The sequence below is a fragment of the Achroia grisella genome, unplaced genomic scaffold (genome assembly GCF_030625045.1).
Source record: "Achroia grisella isolate CSIRO2021 unplaced genomic scaffold, CSIRO_AGI_Agris_v1 utg848, whole genome shotgun sequence".
Taxonomy (NCBI): domain Eukaryota; kingdom Metazoa; phylum Arthropoda; class Insecta; order Lepidoptera; family Pyralidae; genus Achroia; species Achroia grisella.
The window spans coordinates 653,155-678,883 of NW_026713041.1; the positions used below are offsets into that span (position 1 = coordinate 653,155).

General features: G+C 35.6%; 1 protein-coding gene across 1 annotated transcript in view; it reads right to left on the reverse strand.

Annotated features, from left to right (window-relative positions):
* Nucleotides 1-4,672: 4,672 nt before the first annotated feature.
* Nucleotides 4,673-25,729, reverse strand: part of LOC131852406 (guanine nucleotide exchange factor subunit Rich) — a 30,977-nt gene continuing 9,920 nt past the window's right edge. Inside the window, exons 15-27 of the mRNA XM_059203083.1 lie at nt 25,276-25,347; nt 13,232-13,475; nt 12,934-13,043; nt 12,388-12,615; nt 11,754-11,897; nt 10,982-11,096; nt 10,258-10,382; nt 9,569-9,735; nt 8,779-9,062; nt 8,255-8,375; nt 7,933-8,088; nt 6,375-6,563; nt 4,673-5,570 (exon numbers count right to left, since the gene is read on the reverse strand). Of these exons, the coding sequence (XP_059059066.1) occupies nt 5,246-5,570; nt 6,375-6,563; nt 7,933-8,088; nt 8,255-8,375; nt 8,779-9,062; nt 9,569-9,735; nt 10,258-10,382; nt 10,982-11,096; nt 11,754-11,897; nt 12,388-12,615; nt 12,934-13,043; nt 13,232-13,475; nt 25,276-25,347 (2,280 nt within the window). The 3' untranslated portion in view covers nt 4,673-5,245. The remainder of the gene's footprint in view (nt 5,571-6,374; nt 6,564-7,932; nt 8,089-8,254; nt 8,376-8,778; nt 9,063-9,568; nt 9,736-10,257; nt 10,383-10,981; nt 11,097-11,753; nt 11,898-12,387; nt 12,616-12,933; nt 13,044-13,231; nt 13,476-25,275; nt 25,348-25,729) is intronic.

Below are 25,729 nucleotides of genomic sequence, written 5' to 3' on the forward strand. Positions count from 1 at the left end.
AAACAAACAAATTTATTTAGTCACTCTATATGATGATTATCGTTCAGTCTAATATTAAAACCAAATAAACAATTTTTCAATATTTATTCTTAGGATGACGTCATGCATACATAGAGTTGTATATTTTTATGATTGTGATCGTTATGGCCAAGTAGTTTTCCACTCTCATTAGACCCACGGTTGCGATTTCGAATGCGCAAATACTTTTTGGTGTGGTTTTGTTTTAGTATATCTTTATACGTACCTATGCGATTGATTCAACGGTGATGCAAACATATAAATTGTGGGGTAGGTAGTTTTTTTTATATACGATTATTATCAGATACACCTGCCTACGTTACCAACTGCCAGTATACGCGGGCAAGTAGTAGTACCAGTGAAACATAAGAATTGAAGTCAGATTAGAGTTTATATCAAAATTCACTGCCAAATAAATACCTACAAAGGTTTTCAGGGGAGCCTGTGTGGGAATAACCCGACTTCGTAGCAATAAGATTAGTCACAAATATCGTCGGAGATTCAAATTGTTAATGTCTAGTATTTCATATTCAATAAAGTTTAGTTTGGTACTTTAGTCAGATATAAAATAATATTATCTCAAATAAATTCTATGACATGAAATGGTTTAAACATTTTAGGAACTTATTTAAACAACTCTTACGATTCCATTCGCCTTTGTTAGGGATAATATTATTTAAGACAAGAAAATCATTTATTTTGTAAAGAATTTATTTAGTTGACATCAATTGATTCTAGATTACAAAAAAATACAAAAATTTTCTACAGGATATTAGGTATTGTACTATCCATACACAGAGCGTTCTTGTACTACGTCTGTCGGAATTTATGTGAATACTGTATTTTGATAAACCCTCTGTTTAATTCGTCACTTTGTTAGTAAAAAATATTCATTAACACTGAATTCCATAACCTTATCCAAAGTAGCTATAGAAGTTATTACATACGTGTATAATGTTAAAATTTTGATTAACATGTATCAAATTTACGACACTGGTAAAACACTACAACTCTGAATAACAACTATAAATTTCGTGTAAAAAAGCGCACGGAGCATTGCCTTCTTTTTGTGCTGTCATATATTGTCGTTATGACCAGATAAAAATAATATAATTTAAAATATTTTATCATACATATTAAAAGTCTAGTTAAATATATGGTAAATCAAAGTTATAACATTTTATAATATAAAGCGCTCGCTTTAGAACATGGTTAAACGAGCGAGTTTTTATAATTGTTATACTTAAAATATAGTTAGAAATTCAGTGTTCAAACTCGTAACTAACATTTGATTTTTATTGTTATTTAAAACTCCATACACACTGTTTGAATAAAGACATATATTTTTATTATAATCAAAACTATTAAACTGCTAAATTTATTATTTTGAAATTAATTTAATTTAATCATACAGATAGTAAACATTGAATTAATGTACTTTAATTTTAATTTCAAAATAATAAATTTATAAACTTAATAAAAGTATTGGTATTATGCCAAGTTTTATAGTAGCACCTGCATTCATAAACGACACTTGATTGCGAAATACTTAAATAATGTTCACAACTTTAATTGACCAAATCACCATAATTAATTAGTAGAAATGTTAATTTAAATTTTACTTATTTACTTAAACACATGTTATTGCGTTATTTTGTGGTATACATACTAACAATAGTTACCACTTAGATTATCTACTTACACTACAATTATGAATATATTAAATCGAAATTTCCATTATTTTTAGTAGATTTGCGCGCACGCAATTACTACGAAATACTACGGAATGTTTTCTCAAATTGTGATTTTAATTACAAATTATTTTATTATAAAATCACATCTCACTATCAATAGAAATGTTTGAATACTTCGAATGGTGAAGAATTACTTCACCATTCGAAGTATACAAAATATAACACGGTTTTTTTTTCGAAAAAAATAAATTTATAATGTTTTGCTAAAATGACATGAATAAATGATTTTTGATTTGAATTTGAATTTGATTGAAATTATTGAATTGATTCTTATTAAAACCGAATCACATAATGTATAAATTATGCAAAGAATTCAAAGAAACGAAAAAACATTATTGAAACAAGAGGACAAGTAATTACTTTGCTTTCTCTTATTTACTTCTCAGTAAACAGACCTTTATGTGTTTCACTGTTTATTTGAACTCTTGCATTTTTAGCACAGGTGATTTGTCCAGTGTAAATTCATTGCATTAAATTAATGTAACTATAATTAAATATACGTTTACTATATGCGCTTCAAACTTTTGCGCTCCTTAATTGTAGCAATTTGATCTAAACAATCTTGCCTTTCATAAGAAATCTACATAAGTTGTAACAGCGTAAACACGATTAATTAGCTTACGCATCTATACTTTGGAGCAATTTGTAGATACATTTTTCGAATATTTAATTGAACCACGTAATCTACACGAAAATCTTAGGAGTAAATTAAATAATGTCACAAAAATATTTTGTACTAAACGGCATATAAAGAAAATATTATAGTTACTTTTGATATATACATAATAAATTAAGAGTGATTACTTGGCACCATGATGGCGGGGCGGGTATTAACTTTGTGAGGGGGAAGGGGGGTTTACATATAGGGGAGGATATATTTCAGATTCCAGATTTTACATGAAGTAAAATAGTAGATACAATGAAAACGAAAAAAAATCTTTCATCTAGAAATAAATTCAGAAAATAATATCAATGTTAAAAATGTGACTATTTCAATAATTTCACTTACCATAAACATGCACCATATTAAGATCAACATTATTTTATTCTACATTCATAATTTACTTTAGTTCTCAAAGCACTCAAATATCATGATACAGAATTATCGTATCAAAAATAAACAAGTAATGAGATTATTAATTGAGGAACACGGGGACAATTACAAACACAAATAATTATGACTAAAGTGAGCAATGATTACAAAAATTCAAAACAGTTCTTCAAAATTGCCAGGATGTAACATACTTAAAATTGAACATTAAATATATTATTGAAAAGTTCACGAAATCTGGGTCTAACCAAAATACTGTTAAAAAATTTAGGAATACAACAAGTATGTCATATTTATATTGTATTTGTTGCAATGAGACATTTTCAACATTTTCTTTCAAATATTTTTTTAATTAAATATTTAATTATTTTTATTATCTTTAATTACATTCATACATTCCATGGGTTCATATTATCCCTAATTTGTCCTCTGAAAACCGTGACCACTATTTTGGTTAGACTTTGTATAGTCAATAAAACGGCATTTATATTTTATGCACAAACCATTACACATAAATCTAGCATTACGCTCGTCACATAAATCTAGCATTTGAGACCTTCAATTTAAAATATAAAATGCTATAAATAAATTATTTGCTCCTCAAACTACCACAAGAGTAATATTAGAAACCAGATAATGAATTCCGAGTGTTTTGCCAAGCAGTAGGACAACACAGATTAATAATCATCTAGAGATGCTTTGGTAAAATACACGACAAAACAATTACAATGGTAACACATTAACAAGGAAATGCTTTATGCATTCTTACATGCATGCAAGAAAACTATATATATGCTTTCCGAGCATAAGAAATATATAGTTTAGTTGTAGAGTGCCTATAAATAATATTGATATAAAAAAACAGTTAAAGATCTCATATGTCTAGATTTAAATTTAGTGGATTCCGCATGATATAAGTATAAGTCATAATCAAGAAAATTTTCATAATAAATTCTAAAAAAACATATTATATGTATAATGAAATCATATGCTACTAAGTATATCTATTCATAATTTCTTATTACTACCATAGTAATTTCCCACTGCAATTGTATTAAATTATGTATATATGTATATATATACAAACACTCCAATATCGATCATGATCTCACTAATATCACACAGGAAGACCGGTTCATCCAACACAATAGTGACGGGAACATCAAAATTTACCTATAATGTGAAATAGCATATATACATATATATTTGGTATTACGGGTTTGTTATTTTTTTATGCCTAACTATGTGTTAGAACATAGTGATTTAATTAGATTTTTTTACTTCTTAATTTAAAAATATATTTTAATGTTGCCACAATTTAAATAGTCGTTAATTCAAAGCTTAATTTCTAAAAATAATCATATTAATCAAATTTAATAATATACATACTAATATTTAATAAAATTATTACCGCAGTAATGAATAATGATTATTTGAACAAGTTATATATTTGACTTCAAAATTAGATGTTTTATATATATAAAAAATACTACTGTGATTGCAACCATCTTATGGTTATACATAATCGTAGAAAAGGCAATTATTAATATATTAAAAAAATTATAACTAATGTTACATAATCAAGATGCTGGTTATATTTGGAATAAGTAAGCATGCGGTCTTATTTAAAGATATATAACATATACGAAGGCAAATTACTCATACAGATCATCAAACCTACCTGTACCAGTATTTCACCATCAAGCTGCAAATTATTATACTATCCATAGAATAATCAATATTTAATCTGTAAATAAGAATTGTGGTGAAAATGTTTAACGGTATTAAAATGTCTGGTTTTTATAGTACATAATAAATACAGTACATAATAAATTGTTCTACACCTTTATTCTATCATAATATTACCTACAATGATTATAAATAATTTAATTAATTCAGAATATATTACTTAGTTAAATAATAGTAAGTGAAGACTAGAGAAAGAAAAAGTTTATATTAATTAACAATATCAGATTTAATAAATTATGTTCATATAATTCAGCACCAAATACTTCATAAGTTTAAAAAATAATGCCGATATTCTTGTGTTACTTACACTTTGCAAGTATTACATGTAAAATTAGTATGTTAAAATTAAATGCATCTAATGACATAATTACATATACCTACATATGTATATTACAAATATTTTTGGCTGAAGACTTCAATTTTTTTTTAATTATAGGATAAACATTATTATTTCATGTTTTTTCAATCTTCGAATAACATACTTTAATTATATATGGATGCAAATAGATGTCATTATAATTATAATAAAATATAAAAGTGTTATAGTATACTCAACTGTCGCTGCCGGCTGTCAAATCGTGATACTATTAATATGTTAACATGTTAAATTCAACCAAGTGTTTAAAAGTAAACTTTAATAAAATATGAAGATGGTACTTATGAATATAATAAGTTACATTATGGCACAACCGGTGGTGACGTCATCGCGCGCGGGCGGCGGCTGCGGCGCCATCGGACTTATGATGGGCTCGGGGAGTGAGCTCGGAGATTCCTTCCTCACCGACTGCTTCGAAACCTCCTGCACTTTCTGCGGAGGTGGCAATTTGGTCTCTGAAGGCGTTTGGGTTCTAGGCTTCGTTTCTTGCGTCAAAGAGCCAGTGCTCGGCGTCCTCACTCGGGTCTTGACCATGGAGATGCGACGCTCTCGCGTATTGATGATAGATGTGAGAAATGGTATTTGATTGCTGATCGCCATCATAAATGGCTTATAGCCGATGCTGAAATATTGAAGAAATTGTATAAATTTCTTATATCTATTCACATTTCGTGTAGCTAAAAGTTGTGTTGTATGGGGAAGGCAATTGAAATTTTGTACTTGACCCACAAGAGAGATTTCTAAAAATAGTACGGGTTATATGAATGCAGTGTTTAGAATACCCGTTGTACAGTGAGTATTATTATTATACATACTGTTGGAAAGAAGATTAAGATTGGAGGGTAGACCCTATAGACGATGCCTTCTCGGCACCAACACTCTCTCTTTGTGATTTAGACTGTTAGGTCGTTACTCTGCTAGTTTAGCTATCGGTTATAATATTTCTAAGTTCATAGTGTTGTTCTGTTTGATTTCAATTGGTGGTTAATTATTTCTGTTTACAATTAGTTTTTGTGGTTAATTAATTTTGCAGTATAAAGTAAGCGTTGTTAGAGTTATCATTTTGATTCGTATTAGTTAAATTTAGATGTATTGTTAAAACGGTTATAATTAAAATATTTTATTATAAATCTATTTTTGAGTTTTATTTCCTTAGGTACCTGTATTTATTTTTGTAAAAAAATCACTTCCTGTTTTATTTACAAAAATATTATTATTATTATTATATTGTTAGATTTATTTAGATTAGACCATACAGTAAGTCAGGACCACGCTTATCCAAGTGTCCAACCAGTGTCGCTAAATCCTACTGAATTTGCCACCAATTTTTGTTCATCCAATCGTCGTCTATTAGTGTTCCGCCAGAGTATACCGTTATACATTGGACTAATTTATATTTAATGGACATTAGAAAGTGCGCACTGACCACTCGTGTTCGGCCCAGGCGGTGAGGTCTCTCAGTGCGCGTCGTAGACGGCGCACGGCGTCGAGGCTGACGTCATGAGCGCGCGCCGCGTTGGTGGTACGCAGCACGGCCAGCGCGTCGCGCAGCGCCACCGCCAGCACCAGCGCCCATTCCACGCAGCTCGCCTCCGTCATCAGCTGCAGGAAGTACCTGCCACCCAATATAGCGAATATAAATAATATGAAATGTAAGAAATGGTACCGCCGCTGCACGTGCGCTGGGCCTGGGGATCATGCACGCGCTTCTCGCCCGGTCTCTGCCTGCCACTCCTCGCCCGCCCCCCCTCGTACCTGAGCTGCACGTGCGCGGTGTGCGGCGTGCGCTCGGCCTGGTGGTGGTGCAGGCGCTCCATGAGCGCGGCGTAGCGCCGCTCCTCGCCCGCCCCCGCGTACCTGAGCTGCACGTGCGCGGTGTGCGGCGTGCGCTCGGCCTGGTGGTGGTGCAGGCGCTCCATGAGCGCGGCGTAGCGCCGCTCCTCGCCCGCCCCCCTCGTACCTGAGCTGCACGTGCGCGGTGTGCGGCGTGCGCTCGGCCTGGTGGTGGTGCAGGCGCTCCATGAGCGCGGCGTAGCGCCGCTCCTCGCCCGCCCCCCTCGTACCTGAGCTGCACGTGCGCGGTGTGCGGCGTGCGCTCGGCCTGGTGGTGGTGCAGGCGCTCCATGAGCGCGGCGTAGCGCCGCTCCTCGCCCGCCCCCCCTCGTACCTGAGCTGCACGTGCGCGGTGTGCGGCGTGCGCTCGGCCTGGTGGTGGTGCAGGCGCTCCATGAGCGCGGCGTAGCGCCGCTCCTCGCCCGCCCCCACGTACCTGAGCTGCACGTGCGCGGTGTGCGGCGTGCGCTCGGCCTGGTGGTGGTGCAGGCGCTCCATGAGCGCGGCGTAGCGCCGCTCCTCGCCCGCCCCCTCGGTGGCTGCACGTGCGCGGTGTGCGGCGTGCGCTCGGCCTGGTGGTGGTGCAGGCGCTCCATGAGCGCGGCGTAGCGCCGCTCCTCGCCCGCCCCCCTCGTACCTGAGCTGCACGTGCGCGGTGTGCGGCGTGCGCTCGGCCTGGTGGTGGTGCAGGCGCTCCATGAGCGCGGCGTAGCGCCGCTCCTCGCCCGCCCCCCTCGTACCTGAGCTGCACGTGCGCGGTGTGCGGCGTGCGCTCGGCCTGGTGGTGGTGCAGGCGCTCCATGAGCGCGGCGTAGCGCCGCTCCTCGCCCGCCCCCCTCGTACCTGAGCTGCACGTGCGCGGTGTGCGGCGTGCGCTCGGCCTGGTGGTGGTGCAGGCGCTCCATGAGCGCGGCGTAGCGCCGCTCCTCGCCCGCCCCCTCGTACCTGAGCTGCACGTGCGCGGTGTGCGGCGTGCGCTCGGCCTGGTGGTGGTGCAGGCGCTCCATGAGCGCGGCGTAGCGCCGCTCCTCGCCCGCCCCCCACGTACCTGAGCTGCACGTGCGCGGTGTGCGGCGTGCGCTCGGCCTGGTGGTGGTGCAGGCGCTCCATGAGCGCGGCGTAGCGCCGCTCCTCGCCCGCCCCCCTCGTACCTGAGCTGCACGTGCGCGGTGTGCGGCGTGCGCTCGGCCTGGTGGTGGTGCAGGCGCTCCATGAGCGCGGCGTAGCGCCGCTCCTCGCCCGCATCCAGCGCGCCGCCGCCCCACGCCGCCGACCCGCCCTCCGCCACGCTGCACTCGCCCGCAGAACTATAAACACAAACAATACTCTTAGAATTGTTAATGAATCAGTGTACTTACGGTAATGGATGAAACGAGGCGTAGTATTTAGGATCAATAATAGACTATTTTAACTTTATACGTATCGAAGACAGAGGGTATCGAATGCAAGTGTAAGAGATTTGACTGTAGATACCTGACAGGTCCAGGCGAGAGCGGAGCACCGGCCGTAAAGGGCAGCCCGGTCCGTAACGGGAGGCTCATGTATCCGCTATCGCCGCACAGGCTATCTGACTCCGCCGACGGTGTGTACGAACCTGAACATTTTATCGTACATTATTAAACTATTAACTACACTTAATTTTCAATTCAATACAGTGGTATGACGTAGAAGTTAATCAATTTCGACTATATTTTTTTGTGTATATTAAATTGAGTATATCTTCAGAAATTTCAAACAATAATTTTAAATTCTGACGATGTTTAACGTTACATTTACACTAATATTGTGAAGAAACGGTGTGATTTATTACTTTTTCTGTATACATAGTGTAATTCGATGCACTGATTAAAAAATCTTTATACTATATACTAGTCGTATATAGTTTTGCTATAATCATTGTCCAAACTGTTTTTTTAATTTCTATTTTATTCCGAACTACTGGTATATATATATATATATACTATTATTATTCGAAGCCAATTAGGAGTGACACTAACTGGGCACAGCGCTGCCCTTCCGCTGCAGTTGCTGCGTGTCCTCGGGCTGCACGGTGGGGTAGGGCCAGGCGAAGTCTTCGTGCACGCGCCGCAGACAGTGCACGGCCGAGTCAAACTTTGCGGCGCGCTCCCGCTCGCCGGCCAGCAGCGCCACCAGGTGCAGGTCGAGCGCCGCCGCCATGCGGCCCAGCGCGTGCAGCCGCGCCGTCGACAGCAGCACGCGCGCGTGGCGCTGGATCATCATGTCGATGAAGAACTCCTCCGCGGTGCCGCTGTACGACTCCCTGGTGGATATGTGACGTCATTACGTAATTAGTGCGTTCACGTTAGCAAGAATCTTATGTTGCAAATAATGTATAATTAATTTTGATACTCTAATAATAATAATCTATAAACGAGGAAGCTCGTGAGTATGGATGGATAGATGAATGAAAGTACAAATGCTCTTTAACGCAAAAACTATTGAACGGATTTTAATGAAATTTTACAGTAATATAGCTTATACATCGAAATAACACATAGATTACAAATTTCGTAATATCGCTGACACAGCTATTTATACATAATGTTAACTGGTAAATAATGATATGCCACATTTACAGGTTTTAATATTAGGTTAGATATAAGCCCAAAACTAAAGTATATGTACTCTATTTGCTATTTTAAATCTAAAAGACGTTTAGCAACAGAGTAGCTACAGTATTAGCTTCAACTTATACAAACTTTAACATCAGCTTATCGCCGTCTCCCGTATCTATTAAAATGATGTAAATGTATGAGAGATACTGACCTGTCGGCGCGTGCGGGCACGGACTTCTTGCGCTTGACGGCGGCGGTGGCTCGTGCGGGGGGCGCGGGGGGCGCGGGCGCGGGCCCGGGCACGCCCCCCGCGGCCGGCGGCGACGGCTCGCGCGGACTCACAGTCGTACTGAAGCTGCGACCGCGACCGCCCGACAGCTGCGGTATCACGCATCACATGTTTTTTTTTAGTTTTTTATATCCTTAGTTGCCGTTTGCCAAAATGGACTAACTGACCAGATTTCATGCTTTTTTTTATCCTCCACTCCTCCACCAAAGTAAAATGTGGACTAATAACCCAAAATGATGACTGTGCCCGCCAGCGTAAACCGTTAGCGGAAGCGGGTGCATCTATCCATTATCCATAACCCCGCATCACCGATTCATCATTCCATTAACCACTTGCCTTGGTGGTGGATATATGGTAAAGCTTAAGACTAAACTCGTTACACACAACATGTACTTGTTTTCTGCTATGTATAACGGAAACGTAAAATTTCTTGGACGTTTATGTTTTAATTGAATGCTATTTACTTTAAACTGAATACCTTTTCTTAGATATTGAAAATATACATATGTATTGTCATATTCGCGCATACTAACAATTCTCTAGCCCCCATTACTAGCAATTCTCTCTCCCCAACAGAATATTAAAATTTGAAACAATTATAGTAGTCTAACCTGCATACTGCCGAGTATGACGGACAAATCTTCAGCGTTGGGGCTAACAGTCTGGGATTGCGCAATCTGCCCGTATTTCGCTTGAACGTTCACTGAGTTCCGAGGTGAATCTACGTCGTTTGGATCTGTGAAACAATATACAGTGTAACCTTAATATAACGAACCCTTTAAATTATAAGAGTGCGTTATCATATAATATTCTTCGTAATCTCTTTCAATTGTTCATAATAGTCAATGTAAAATAGAAGTTTCAACAATAAAAAAATGTAAATAACTCTAATTATATCAACAAATTGTATCAACCCAAAACCTTTATATAATGTTCCCACCAATAAATTACTTTTAATCCCATAGCATGTAATTCATATTGCTACTGGTTCTAGTTTTGAATTAAGGAATATATACAGTAACTTGATCGAAATGTGATTTCATTTATTAGTAGAAGTAGTTTATTATATCAAGGTGTTTACGTTACGTGACTTGATATAACAAACCTTAGACCAACTTCAACCTCAATAAACAAAGCTTAGTTTTACAAATGCCTTGATATAACGAATATTTTAGATATTCTTCTCATTTACGATTTATAATATTGAGGTGGAACGGTAGTTTGTAAACATTATTAGATATACCATAAATTAAATAGTGTCAGACCACTTTTCTAACTGACTCTCTGAAAGTGACACGTTATAATAATGTGCTATTAGAATAAATAAAACAATACCTATCGCCCTGAGGAATCGCACTAAGTCCCTAGCGAGGTCCCAGCGCTCATGCTGCAGTGCTGTATCCAGCAGCTGAGTTGCTAGTTGCCGGCTTACTGCTGAACTCTCAAGGTTCTGACAGAAAGTAATAACTTTATATTTAGAGATTATTCATTCATTCATAAATTATTCATATCATCATAAATTACGTCACACGTATGTCTGTAGTTTCTACTCTTTAGTCTTATCTTATGGAGGTTTTTTTAATAGTTAATATTTTTAATAGATCTAATATTTTCCCTTGTTATACCTATAACACTATGTTGACCCTTCCTCTTTACGTGTTACTTAAATTATTGATGGTGGTGATGGAAGAGTTTGTGTTACGAGTTAAAACAACTGATATAAATACATACATACATTTTTTTTAAAAATCATACATAACATACAAAGAAAACATCCAGATATAAAAAAGCATACTCATGAATACAAAAGTTTACACCATGCGAGTAATCGAACCCGCGACCATCGGAAGTAAGGCGATGTGCTAAACGAGCACGAGGCCGTCAGACTAATAATTTTTCAATAAATACAAAAAGTATTTTAAAATAAACGGCTTTTTACTAAACGACATTAAAATATTACAATTGTAAAGGTCAGAAAAAAATATCACGTAAATTGATAAGAAAACTGTAAGTACCTTAGTCAGGTGAAAATAAAACGGCAAATTTACGAGTATATATCAAGCATTAAATTTACATTAGCACTTTTCAATCAGTAATTAAGTATCACCTGTAATATAATGAGATAAGAGGCAGCAGTGTCCAACATTTTCCTGTCTAGGCACTCTTGGAATAATTCTTTAGGCTTGCCGGCCGCTGAGAACAAATACGCCCATAGCGCTATCTCTGTTTTTCTAGCGCATTGTACTACTGTCTGAAACAGAGAAAATAAAGGAATGTATTACATATATAATGATATAATAGTGTTATTAAACCATTAAGGTTGGAGTTATGAATTCGTACGTGCAAATAAAATTAATATTTCTAATTCATTCAACAAACTCGACAATAGGTTTATCTCCGATAGCTAACAATCATTTTGTTTGTGTTTGACAATCGCCTGGAATATCGAAAAGATGTCTAAAAGATATTCATTAATACAGACTACAAATTAATTACATATAAATTGTAATTAATAAAATCTCCATGTTAGAACATTTCATTACCTCTTATCACTTCAGAATACTAAACTTCAATTCTATAGCTAACTTTTATATTTCAACAAAAAATTAAGCAAGACTCAAATATAATAATATTTTGATGGTTAATATTCTCTTTCAGGGGTCGTTCCATGCAGTAGGGACAATAGTGGGTTGTTAAACCTTCTGATAACATATCTAGTAATCGAATATTTCAAAACTGACCTGTAGATAGACAGGGAACTCGTGAACGAACTCGATAATGCTGGGCAGTTGTGCATCTGGTATAGGTTCTTTACTGGTCGCCTCTTCCTCCAACACTTCGTGTAATAGCAACTCCAGTGAATGAGGGAAGTATGGCAGTTCTGAGCACGATCGCGCGATCTCCCACGCGTGGTACCCTAAATTCCTTCGAAGCAGCTGGCGTAGAATTTGGTGAAGGTACACTTGGCTCTATAAAACATATACATTTAAAATCAGCATGTTTTACATTAGATTACTATATAAAGTTTGGGTAAACGATAGTTGGAATGTTTTTTTAACTCTACTTATCGCTCTATTCTCTTTCTTCATTAGACTTTGGTGACAAAGTTTTTTGCTATTTAAATAATTTTGTTAATAATTTATTAGTCAGCCAATAACTGTTATATGTACACAAATAGTATATGTCTGTTTTATTTATATTTTTCAAACAATCAAATCAGAACTGAAGGCAATATGTTATTAGCAAATAATAACGTCAGTGAAACAAATAAAGGAGAAAAAACTTACAGTCCTGTTAACTACACAAAACGGTAGCGAAAACACCGAGTTCGAATCAGACGCATATAAGGTCGTGTCGTTTTCAGCGCCGAGCAGGATCGCATCGTCGAATAAAATAGCTGTAAAAAACATAAGTAAATAACTATTTTTATGAAAATTACGCGTTTTGTTAGAGTATTACTCTTTTGTTTATTATTATGTCTGTGGTCAAATTGAGAATAGATTAATATTGTTTGTCTTTAATATCGTTTGTTCATAGTCTTACTGAATGTTGAATTAATTATTATGGTTGAATTTCGACACTTACTGAGCGGATAAATATTGAGATGGAACGGCAACATAATCCTCTTCGCCATGAATGTGTGGCGGGATGTGTCGGGGTGTCGCGTGGCATCCCGGGGCAACAGCGGCAACCAGACGCGGGCGCCTAGAGCTCCACACCACAGCCATAGCGCCCGAGACAGCTGTGTCTGTGACGGGCCTCCGCTACCCGCCGACCATACGCTCTCCACGCATGAGGCGAGTACTGTCGCTGGCAGACAGCTGTAAGCCTGCAAATAATAATAATATCTAAGGTCGACGTCTTAAGCTGCAGATGCGTATTTCTGCATCTAGATTTGCTATACTGTACTGTATAAACATAACTGACTGGACGGTAGAGAATAACAATAATACAAAAAACTCGACTCTCATAATTGACTAAAATGTTCTACACAAACAAATGTTTTTAGAATTTCAATTTGATAACATCTGATAGTTTGTGACAAAAATATCTAATCATATATAGCTAGTATAATAATGGTAATGCAATTATAAAAAGTTACATAATAAAGGTTACAAGTATTAAGTTCAAGATTATATATAGTGTTATACAATTAACAGCACATGCAATTCCCGGCCGATACCGGTCGACTTTTTGCGTACTCATCATTAGTGCCGTATGCGTGGAATTGTGAAGTTGGTAAACATAAGTATGGGTGGGTGAGCGTAATTAGAGCAAATCGTCATACTATTAATTGGGTAACATTGCATTGCGTCAAAGAGGACACGCTTTGAGCACTCGTCTTCGTACTGTCTTACTAACAGTATTAACGGCAGTTGTCACAGCACACTTCATATTACTAATAATGTAGAAAATAATTTATTGACTACCTGTCAATAAATTATTTTCGAATTAATTAACGTAAATATATGTAGTTACATATATTATATATCTAGCGGTCAGTCGCGGCAGGGCTGCAAATACGGTACGGTCTATCTGTATTTTTTACCTTCAAATATAGCCTATTTTAATCGCTGATAATGCAGCTTTCTATAGATAATTTTGGTTTTTGACATTACTACTTGCAAATATAAAATTTAATCTTTTAATTAGACTATATGCGATCCGCAGGTGTACCCATATGAACTATAATAAATATCATCCCATATTTATGACAACGTATAGTCTTCTATGATTTCCGAATGTTATAGAAGCGCCGCAAGAATATTTTCTCAATAATATTCTGATATAATAAACTTATACAGATAGAAGATAATTGACATAACGAATTAATGGATTTTACTTTGTTACTTAATCTGTTCTGAAATTCATTAAGAACCGCCAAAAGCCGACATCCTGTTTTTAACTTCTCGATGCGTATACGCGAACGTTTTCACATGTGAAGGCTATATGAAAATGAGGAAGCCTGATGCAACCCTCCGTTGTTATTGTTGCAGACAACAGTAGCGCACGCATTAAAACGTCCACATCCGTTAGACATCAGGACATTGAGGTTTAAGGCAATTTACCTATAAATTAAGTTTCATTGCATATACGCAGCCAGTACGTTTTTGTCATCAACTAGTCCGTGCGTCTCCGTCAATATGAAGTTATTTGCGGTCAGTTCTGGATTATTTTAACAGTTTTAATTTTTTGCCATTTGCAAAAGAAATATTGGTGAAGTGTTATACTGAATGTTGCAGATATCTTGTCTCCTCGCTCTAGCCGTGTCCACCAAAGCCGACGGCACTTTGGGTGGACTTGTCTACGCACCAGGACATGCTTCGGTCGATTATTACGTGAGTGTGGAAATAACATTAAAAGTTTTTTTCTATATGTGGAATGGCAAACAAGCTAACAGGTTATTTGATGTTAAGTGGTAAACATGGCTTATATAGATAGCACCACGGACATCACGTTATTATATGATCCCCGACGTATCACTTAGGAGCTTCTATTCCTGGGAAGACAACGATGTCATGCCTCGTATCTGTAAGTTCACTGCCTTACCTCATTCTTCAACCACATTTTATTAGTAAGCTGCTTGGTAACTGCAATAGAGGAAACAGAAGTACGCAAACGATTTCGTACAAAGTCTATACGTTTGGGTAAAGTAAGTAAAGTAGTAAAAATTTACTAACTTTTTCTTTTCACCATGCAGGCGTATCCTAGATATGCATTTGAGTACGCCGTAAAAGACCCACACACCGGAGACAATAAAGCACAATGGGAGAAACGGGACGGAGACGTAGTTAAAGGTAATCATACACCGAATGTAGCGACATGTTTAACTTGTAAGATATATAAATAATTGTTTAATAATATTTTTAGGAGCATACTCGCTAGTGGAGCCTGATGGCAGCCTTCGTGTGGTGGAGTACTGGGCTGACGACAAGTCAGGTTTCAATGCAGTCGTCAAGCGTTTGGGACCGAATCTACATCCTGTAGCCCCCGTTACACCCATTTATAAAGCTCCAATTCCTGTTATAAGCAGCGGCCCTGTGGTTAGTCCGATTACAATAGGATCCGTAGCTAAATATGGCGGTTTGGCTAACGCTCCACTTATAACCGGACAACTAGGTGGAATTGCATCTCCAGCTATTCTTAGCAAGCCAATCACACCCATATTACCTGCGCCAATTCTACGCTCCCCAATAGTTTCCAGTGTACCGATTCTGCCTACACCCATTATAAAATCGGCGCCATACTTATCAGCACCGGTGTCTGCTCCAATTATATCAGGACCCCTGTCTTCCCCTTTGAATATCTTGGGGGGAGGTCTGCTTAAAACACCTGGAGTGGGATTAGGAGCAGATCTGTCAAGTCTCCCATTATGGGGCGGTAACTTGGCCAATCTCGGATATAAATATTAGATATTGAAATCCTATTACGATTCTGTAATTTCAATGCCGTTGTCCATTGCTATACTGCCATGTCCTCTATATTACGACTAGTTGAGCCTTGTTGGATAGAGTCCTTAGATTAGGATAAGTTAATTAATTTAATTTATGTAAATATGTAAAATCGACATTTAGCACGAATATAGCATAGCCACTATGTGGTAAACAATAGTTGTGTATAATTTACTTCAGAATGTCCTGAATTAACTTCAAAAGACTAAAAAAGAACCAGAACCAGAAACAACGGCAGGAGAATCCATGTAGAGTTAAAATTCGGAAGAATCCATGTAGAGGTACTATAAAATTCAGAAGAATGCATGCAGAGGTACTGTAAAATTAACAGCTTTGGTGGTCTAGTGGTTCAGCATACCGCTTTACTATTGGATGGTCGCTGGGTTCGATTCCTCGCACAGTATAAATATGTATGTATTCATGAGTGATTCATGAATGATAGTTTGTATCGGATTTTAGAAAATACCCCGACGAGTATTTTCTAAAATAGGAAAGGAAAGGGAAATACATAAATTTGCTTATTAAATGACACAATAGGCCGATAATAAGTTAAATAAAAAAAAATATGTCTAATTGTGTCTATTTACTATAAATGGGCAAATCAATTTCAAATAATTACGTAATTAAATGCACATTGGCATAACTCTAAAGAAGGATGTTATAACAGAATTGAATTAGTGTAATAAGATCTTTATTTGGATTAGAAAAACTGAAAATATGAAATTATACATTGGATTCCTTACATATATACCTACCAAAGAAAAATATTATAATAAACACATGGGATAGAACATATCTATAGACTTGAAGTAAATTACACGTTATATTCGCAAAAAACTACACCAATTTTGATTATACTTGTTTGTGCTAATTTTGTTACAAGTGGGATACCAACGTATTTTATATAAATATATTTACTTTTTTGTGCAGTATAGTAATTTATAAGAGGAAGTAATAGTAAAGAAGGACGAATTTTTAATAATAACTTACGTTTTCAATCATAAAAATATTTATACAAGTTACTATTTTAAGGTTCCCTAATAATAAACTAACAAAAACCAACATAAAATTATACAGAACCTTTATCATTAAATCTATAGCAGGCATTATGGAGATATCAGAACGAATAATAAAATTTGACATGGATTAATAAATGAAGTATGTTCTAAATAATTTACTATAATTACTTGGTTTTAAAAAGTTACAGTATCAACAAATCTTTAGCACAAAAATGTGTTTACAGAGAAAGGCAAAAAGGGCTGAACTGCATCCTACGTACGTATCTAAAAATGAATAAACTTAAAATAATATTATATGCCATCATAGTTCGTCATTAGTATTGTGTAACAAAACATCAGAAAAACCCTCTTATAAAGTAAACGAATTACACTTGACCACATTTCTATACTACTTACTACGTACTTTGTTAACAATCACATAATCTTTGATAACTGGTCATGCTTCATACGTCCATATAACAACATGTTTCACTGGTCTATCATCGCTCCTGCCGAAGATCTAACATGATATAAAAGCAATGTGTAAGTAATTTTCGCTATTATGTTACAAGAGTTCAACAATATTACTTGACGAAATGAATCCGTGGCTGATGGTAATAATTCATTAAACACTTTAGATTTAACTCAAATTCTAATCTGTTCATGAATCTTAACGTGATCTATCAGCCTTTCGGGCTACTATATTTTTACATATTAATCAATTTAGAAATACTATTGCTCACTTGCAGTTTTACTGGCTTGGTTAACTTTTGTGATTTTTTTAGTAATATAATATGGTCTTGCATTTCTATTTCAGATAATCTGTGTTTTGGAGGTAGCAGCACAGCTGACTACAAGTACTGAGCTGCCACTTGCTGTAAGTTTATGATGATATTAATAATTTATAAGACGACGATGCTGTGATTGTTTAGCTTAGATAATTTTTAAGAACCTACTAAAATGACATACCAAAATTTATTATCTTTGGCTCGATTGTTCTGATTGTTGAGTGTGAAGCTGAAAATACTAATATTCCTGTCCTGTTTAATAAAAAGCAGCCAAGCTAGGTATTTTGGACACAACAAAACAATTCTTAAGCGTCTTGGTAATCTTAATGATTGTAGTAAAATTTAATCTTTTAAATAATTACAGGAACATCCAATCCATGTAGAGAGCGACTCCTCAACAAAGGACGATAAGGCGGAAAATATCGCAGAGGAACAAGATATTCAAGGATCACATACACAACCTGATGCTATTTCCATCGGTGACTACACTGCCAACGCGCTGACCGCACTGAATGCAGCCGTCAATGCTCAAACTATTTTACAACCTATACCTCTTCCTAATTTATTAGGATTAACCTCCCATGCATTGACTCCTATATTAGTGTCCCCCTTAAATTATGGATTCGGCGCATCACCGCTTCCAACGGTACCCATCACTTTACCGAAATCAACTCACTTTGGGCGATCTAGTCTACCCTGGGACCCTTTCACGCACTCGTACGGAGGTTGGGTACCAATTTCAGGTCCCCTACTACCAACTGGCCCACATATAACCGTGCTCAGTAAAAAATATGTTAACGATAATGTACAACATAGGTGGATAACGGGTCCTATACCTGTACGTGGTAAAGCAACCCTAAGAATTAAGAAAATACATTGAAAATACATTTTGGATGTAATACGGTTCAAAATAAGAAGAATATGAAATTATACTACATACGTAGTAAAGTAGGTAGGTAGGTATGTATATTTATACAATAATGGCACTTACCTAACCAAAATCAACTAGTCTTCAGTGCTATTTAGCTATATTACGATTGTAACGTTGTTTATAGTATGCGTAAATATATAAAATAAAGAAAAATATTTTAAATATATAAAATATTTACTTATTTATTCGACTTCAACTGCCCTCACACCTCATCTAATTATGCCAAACTGTTCTAATTCTTCTTCATCTTTCGTGTCAATGGTGATCTTGATTTATATTACGCCAAAACTCAGTGACTTTCATGATATGACTTTGTGACTATGGGTCGCTTTGTTCAGATCTGCCTTCGTGTAGACAACGGAGGCAAAAGATAGAGATGGACATAGAGTGGGACGGAGCCCCCAGTCTCAAGCATCCCGGACGACTAACTATTACACAATACTATAATTAAATTAATAAACAAATCTTATCATAAGAACTGAGAAGGAAAAATAATATACCTTAATATTTGTATCCAGATTTGAAAGAGAATGTATGCTCTCATAATGGCGATCAGAGTGATGATAATATGTATGCTATCTATCACAGTCGTAGTTTGTTCGCCCAACAGTCAACACTAGGCGTCCGAACTGTATCGAAACTCTAATAATTTCCTGATGATGCCTCATATAGAGACGATACACGTAAATTATCCAATAAAGATAGGAATATAATTACTAATGGGGAAGGTTATTACGCATTTAGTAGCGGTGATGAGGTTTCGTACTGAATATTTGTGGTCTCACATGCTAATAGTAGCAGAATTAAATATATAAAATATTAATACAAATCCATTAAATAATGAAATGATAAAATAGCATCACATATGTCATAATTGGACGTCATTTCTATAAATTATTTAAGTTTGCTATTAAGGTATAAGAAAAAACAATTTGTAGAGAAGTATTTTAAGAATAGTCATCATGTGTATTCCCATAGCTCTTTTCAGAGTCAACCCAAAGTGGTAACCAATGCTTACAGATGAAAGCATGGGTTTTCTAAGTATCTACAGATAAACATAGGTATGATTCCCTTCACAACATGATCGACCGATATCGATATCGATCGGTCGTTAACCTTACCTCCCTTCGCTACGGAGTGCAATGCTTCAAGTTTAACAGATTATTAAAGAATTATAGATTACTAGTTCACCCCGAAAACTTTGTTTTCATATATAAAACAAATCGCTATTAAATGTTTGGTTATAGGGTTTGTGATAGAAGGGTGCAATTTTTAATGACACATTATAAAAAAATGTCCTAAAAATAAAAATAAAATATTAGGGATTGTCCCCTTATCACTTAGAGGCATGAAAAATACATAATAGCTGATAATCAGACTTACTAAGTACAAAATTACATAAATATCGGTCAAGCCGTTTGGGAGGAGTATTGTAACGAAGATTGTGACACGAGAATTTTATATATATATAAGAAGAAGAAGATAAGCCGACAGATAACATCGAAAAAAAAAGGCTAATTAATTTAAAAAAGTAAATATGAAGTACGTATTATTGGAATAGCTAGATTTGGAATCTTAACGAATCAAGTAACATGGAGTAAAATTTTCGAAGCTAATACACATTGTAATTGCTTAAAATATTTGCACTAGTACCGCAATACTTATCATTTTATTTTATTTATAATATAGACAGGTTTAAATCCTGTCGATATAATATTGTAACCGGTTACTTATATAATAAGAAACAATTTAATACAATGCATACTTATTGTAAATCAGTGCAAGTATATTTTAATTTTATAACCAAATTTTTAATACCGCAAATACATTAATATAACAATATAATAATACGTGCTTTGCATATTATTTGGTTAAATTGAAACACGAACAAAGATTAAGCTGCAAGGACTAGAACATAGTGCGATTAATGGAAAAGTCCGTATCAAAATTGGAAAAAGAAATGAACGAGGATTCGCTTCCTTGGGTTAATATAATAGGGTATTTACAAATAGGCGATAAATTTACCTCAAAGACTAAGGATAGATTATTTAAATAAATTCAACACTATAAGTAATATGGGTGTGAATTCTCAGTTCTCGTCTAATTTCTTTCAGCTATTTAGTCGTAAATAGGTAACCAACAAACATAGACACAGATAAGCATTTATAATATTAGTATGGACTTCAACCAATGAGTGTAGATATATACTTGGAATTAATTTACGTTTATCACGTGATTTTAATAAAGTCAGAAAAGGCCCCCATTAAACCTATACCAGGATCAGAAGGCCCGGGAAATGCTCAGAGTTTCCCTCCCTGCCACACGATGGACTCGGCGCCCGCCCGCATGGTAAATACTTGCTATTAATGCTAAGAAGTTCGTCTCTCTCCAAAATTACGACTGCCATATAATAATGGTGACAACCCTAGTAATTGGTATTAGGTTTCTATATTACTACCGATCTTAGTGCTCATAATATGTTGTGATGTAGAACTTCACAGCGTTAGAAAAAATATGAAAATATATAGTTTGCTTTAGCGATCTTTCGATTAAACTAATATAAAGTATCTATTTATTACAAAGCGCGGTCAATTATGCTTTCTAATCTTTCCTAGATCGTATATTTGTTACTGCTAATATTATTATAATCTTTCGCATAATGTAAATAATATTTCGCTATGCAAATTATTTACGGCAAATTACTATGAGTGTCACAATATAAGCAATAACGCCCACGTAATCGTGGATTGTAACCAGTTATGTACAATTAAGAGAATTGGAATTATAATACCAGTGTGGTCCTGTAGCGGTTCATCCGTGAAAAAAGGTGTTCGGATTAAAAACCAGGGCACAGCAGGGTCGAATAATTAGTGTTGTATAAATACGCAACTGGTACTTGCAGTGAGTACAGTGCACTTTGTTTGCTCACCGGGATACCTTGCTAACAATATGAACACATTCTTTGTGGTAATATTTTTTTGGTTTTATTGTTTTACTTCAAATATTACAATATCATTTAAATCAATATATTAATCATCATTATCAATAAAGTGAAATCATAAATATATTAAAATGTATATAAAAATAATTAAGCTTCTACTACTTGGTACAGTATAGCTTAACCATATTTATCAGATAATAGAAATATTAGCTACCTGTTTCGGTTTAACATATATACGAGGAATGACAAATATATATATAATTTTAATATAAAATAATATATATATTTATATTTAATATATAATATCACTTGTCATTCTGATAAAATAGCTGAGCATAGATGAAATCTTTTTTACTATATTTATAGGTAATTTGTAAGTTTATTCATTACAAACAAATAATCTAATGAACCCTCTTTATAATATGACTTATATTTACAAATATACAATTTAAATCCTTTGTGATTATAGACAGGAATAATTTAAGAAACAGCTCAAAAATAGCTACTGGAGGACTGTTTTAAAAAATAATTAATATACGAAACTAACTGGAACATATTTGCAGGTACCTTGCCTTTTGGCTTTGGCAGGAGTCGTGTTGGCGAACCCGCCTGCGACATTGTCATACGCGCCCATTGCCACCATCGATAAAATTGTAAGTATGCTCATAAAATTAAAAAAATACTGTACTATATCTTAACTTTGGCAGTCACCAAGCTTAACCAGAACCCGCTTTAAGATATCAAGACAAAAACATTCATAAAAGCATCACCAACATTACTACTATGTATGTAAAAAGAAAAGTTTTTGGAATAAGACATTTATGTTCCCAAAGATTGCAAAGAGATATACTCTTTATTTCATCAAACAGAAAACTTTCATACTAAACACGATACGAAATAATAAATGAAAGACAATACTTTTTCAAACTTGTAGAGTAAATCAAATCAATCTCATATTTGATTTAAAAAATGTATAGATAATTACAAAAAAAAAACACAAAAAGTATAGAACGAAACGAAAAACGCAATCATTATCTAATTATTTAACATTTCTCTTCAATAGTCGGACCCAAGCTACCGATTCAACTACGCCGTGAACGATCCCTCGACAGGCGACAACAAGGGCCAGTGGGAGGCCCGCAATGGCGACGTCGTACATGGTGCTTACTCCCTCGTAGAGCCCGATGGTAACATACGCGTGGTGGAGTACACCGCTGACCCGCTGAGGGGATTCAACGCTGTCGTCAAGAGAACCGGCCCTAACATTCATTCGGTCGCGTTACCAGTAGCAGCGCCCATAACGCCCATTATCACGAAACCAATTGCTGCAAGCGCGCCGCTTGTGCACGCGCCGATTGCAGCGCCGATCGCTCCCATCGTCCACGCTCCAGTAGTACAACCATTGTTACAGACGGCACCGCTAATCACACCAGTCGACGTCCTTCCCCTATTACCTCTACCTGGACCCTCCCCATGGGTTTCAATTATAGGCACTAAATACGGGACAAAGGGCAACATCGTCCGCCGATGGGCGACCGGCCCCATCTCTCTGGACGGAAAAACATTAACTATCAAAACGAAGAACTGAATGTAACTTCTTATTATTAGAATATGTAACAATTTAGTTACTTAAGAGACTTAGTGTATTCTTGCATATTCTACTTGTGACATGTTTCATGCAAAAATGCACTTAGGTCTTTAATAAGAATAGTGATATTATATACCCACAAGCAACGAAGTGTACCTGCTAAATATTATGATACAATATGTATTGTACATAAATATATTTATTCGAAACAATCTTTATTTATTTTTCTATTTTTTACTCCCGTTTTTTACAAGACCTCAATCGATTCTGAAAGTGTTAAGAACATTAAAATAAAAAAAAAGTAACGTCTTACTCCAGAACTAAATCAATTACTAGTTATACATATATTAAAGGAGATCACATCAAAAAGGTAAATGCGAAATGATAGCCAAGTTCAATATTATGATATATGCCTTGGTTGTTCACTTCAACGACAATAGAAGTGAGATCTAAATGGATGCCAAGTTCAATGGTCAGTACTCAAATTTATTTATAACAACATAAATATAATTTCTTCTTTTAACAGCATAATATATTATAGCCTAAGGTCTGACTTGGCTGGTTCTCATATACCAATTATTAATTTTGATGGCTAATTACTACTAATAATAAAATAGGAACCAACAAGTAACAGGTTTAGAACTTGCGAAGGGTATAATATAATTTTTTCCTTTACCTAATTGCCTATCTGCATGCCAAATTTGGACTTTCTAGGTCATCTGGAAGTGCGTTATAATTTAGATCTATAGGTGAGTCAGTGATAAAAATTACCCTTTTTGGACCTTAATATGTAAATAAGCGTTTAAGATGTGTTTATGAAATTTAGAACATATATTTATCTCACAAGTCTTAATATATGAACCAAATTTTACATGTTTATGTGAAAGAGTTTTTGAGTTATGAGGGGGTCAAAAGTAGCTGCAAATGGTTCGTGTAATATTACACACGGTGCTACTCGCCAGTTCTCTTACTTGAACTTGCTTTGACACGCTACCGCGTGTCTAGATTATATAATAAGCATCTATTCATATACGATATTTTTAGTCACTTATACATAAATATATCACATATACACTTATACTTTACCATAAAGTTTGGAGGTACATCATATTATTTAATGACAGTGTACATGAAAATAATAAGTAGTGTATATGTGCCAAAACTACAATTTTATTGCAGTTATATTGCTCTACTATACGAGTTTGGTAGTTTCATGTAATTAACGCATGTCTTACATGAAACGATACGTGAAATTAGACTCAATCAAATGGTTACGTTGTCATCAATGTATTCAGTCATGCGTGGTGTTTACGTCTGCTATTAGCAAATTATCAATAATAACTAATAATATTGAATTATGCGATCATTAACTGATGTTGAACAGTAATTACTACCTGTCAATCTGTTTGCGAATTTAGAATTATATAACCTCTATGAAACAATAATGCTGTAGCATATATTTAATTGCAGCGAATTTTAGTTTTTTTCTCTACTATTCCGAAAGATTTTTTTTAAACACAAACTGAGGATTTCATTAAAGACACGTTAAGGATTTGTAATCTTTTATACCGCTATCACCATGTAGTGAATACTTTATTACTGTATCCACATGTGTAGAAAGTAAATATATGTATAAATTTACTCTATAAATACCCACGACACATGTAAACATCGGATGGATAATACAATACTAAAACATTGACGAAATATTCTTTTAATAATAATTAATATTGTTTTAGAACTTATACCATATTTCAAGCAAAAATAAACACGTTTCATTTTATAATCCGTAGTTACGGTTACGTATATGAATAATTTCGTTTAAAACATTAAGCTTATCTCACAAAACTGTATTCCGTTAATTTAACACCTGTAAAACTAAAACAAACATAATAAGTACTATAATTATGACTACAACATTAGTTACTTACGGGATTGTTGTCTTCGTCTACATCGTATTCTTCTCTCTGCACCATCATCAGTTTACCGCTTGCGTTGATTACCTGCATGAAATGAAATTATGCAAATAATCTAGGATTTTAAAATAATTAGTATAAAAAAAACAATTATTCTTGTTTGTCTGATGTCGAGAGTTTGTCTGATTTCTTGAGAAAATATTTATGTTCGTTCTCATAATACTTATTTTATTGTCAAATTTTATTACGATCCACTTAGTCGTTTATTTGTCAAAATATTTTTGTGAATTTAAATCTGTCTGTCTGACTGTTTATTCCTACTAATAATCTATAAAACGGTTGGACCCATTTTGACAAATAGCTAATATTATAAGGAGTAACTTGGGCTAGTTTATTATTTTAGAACTTTATTTAGACTTTAATAATATAAAAATGTTAAATCCAAAGATGGAGTCGCGGTCGCTAGTAA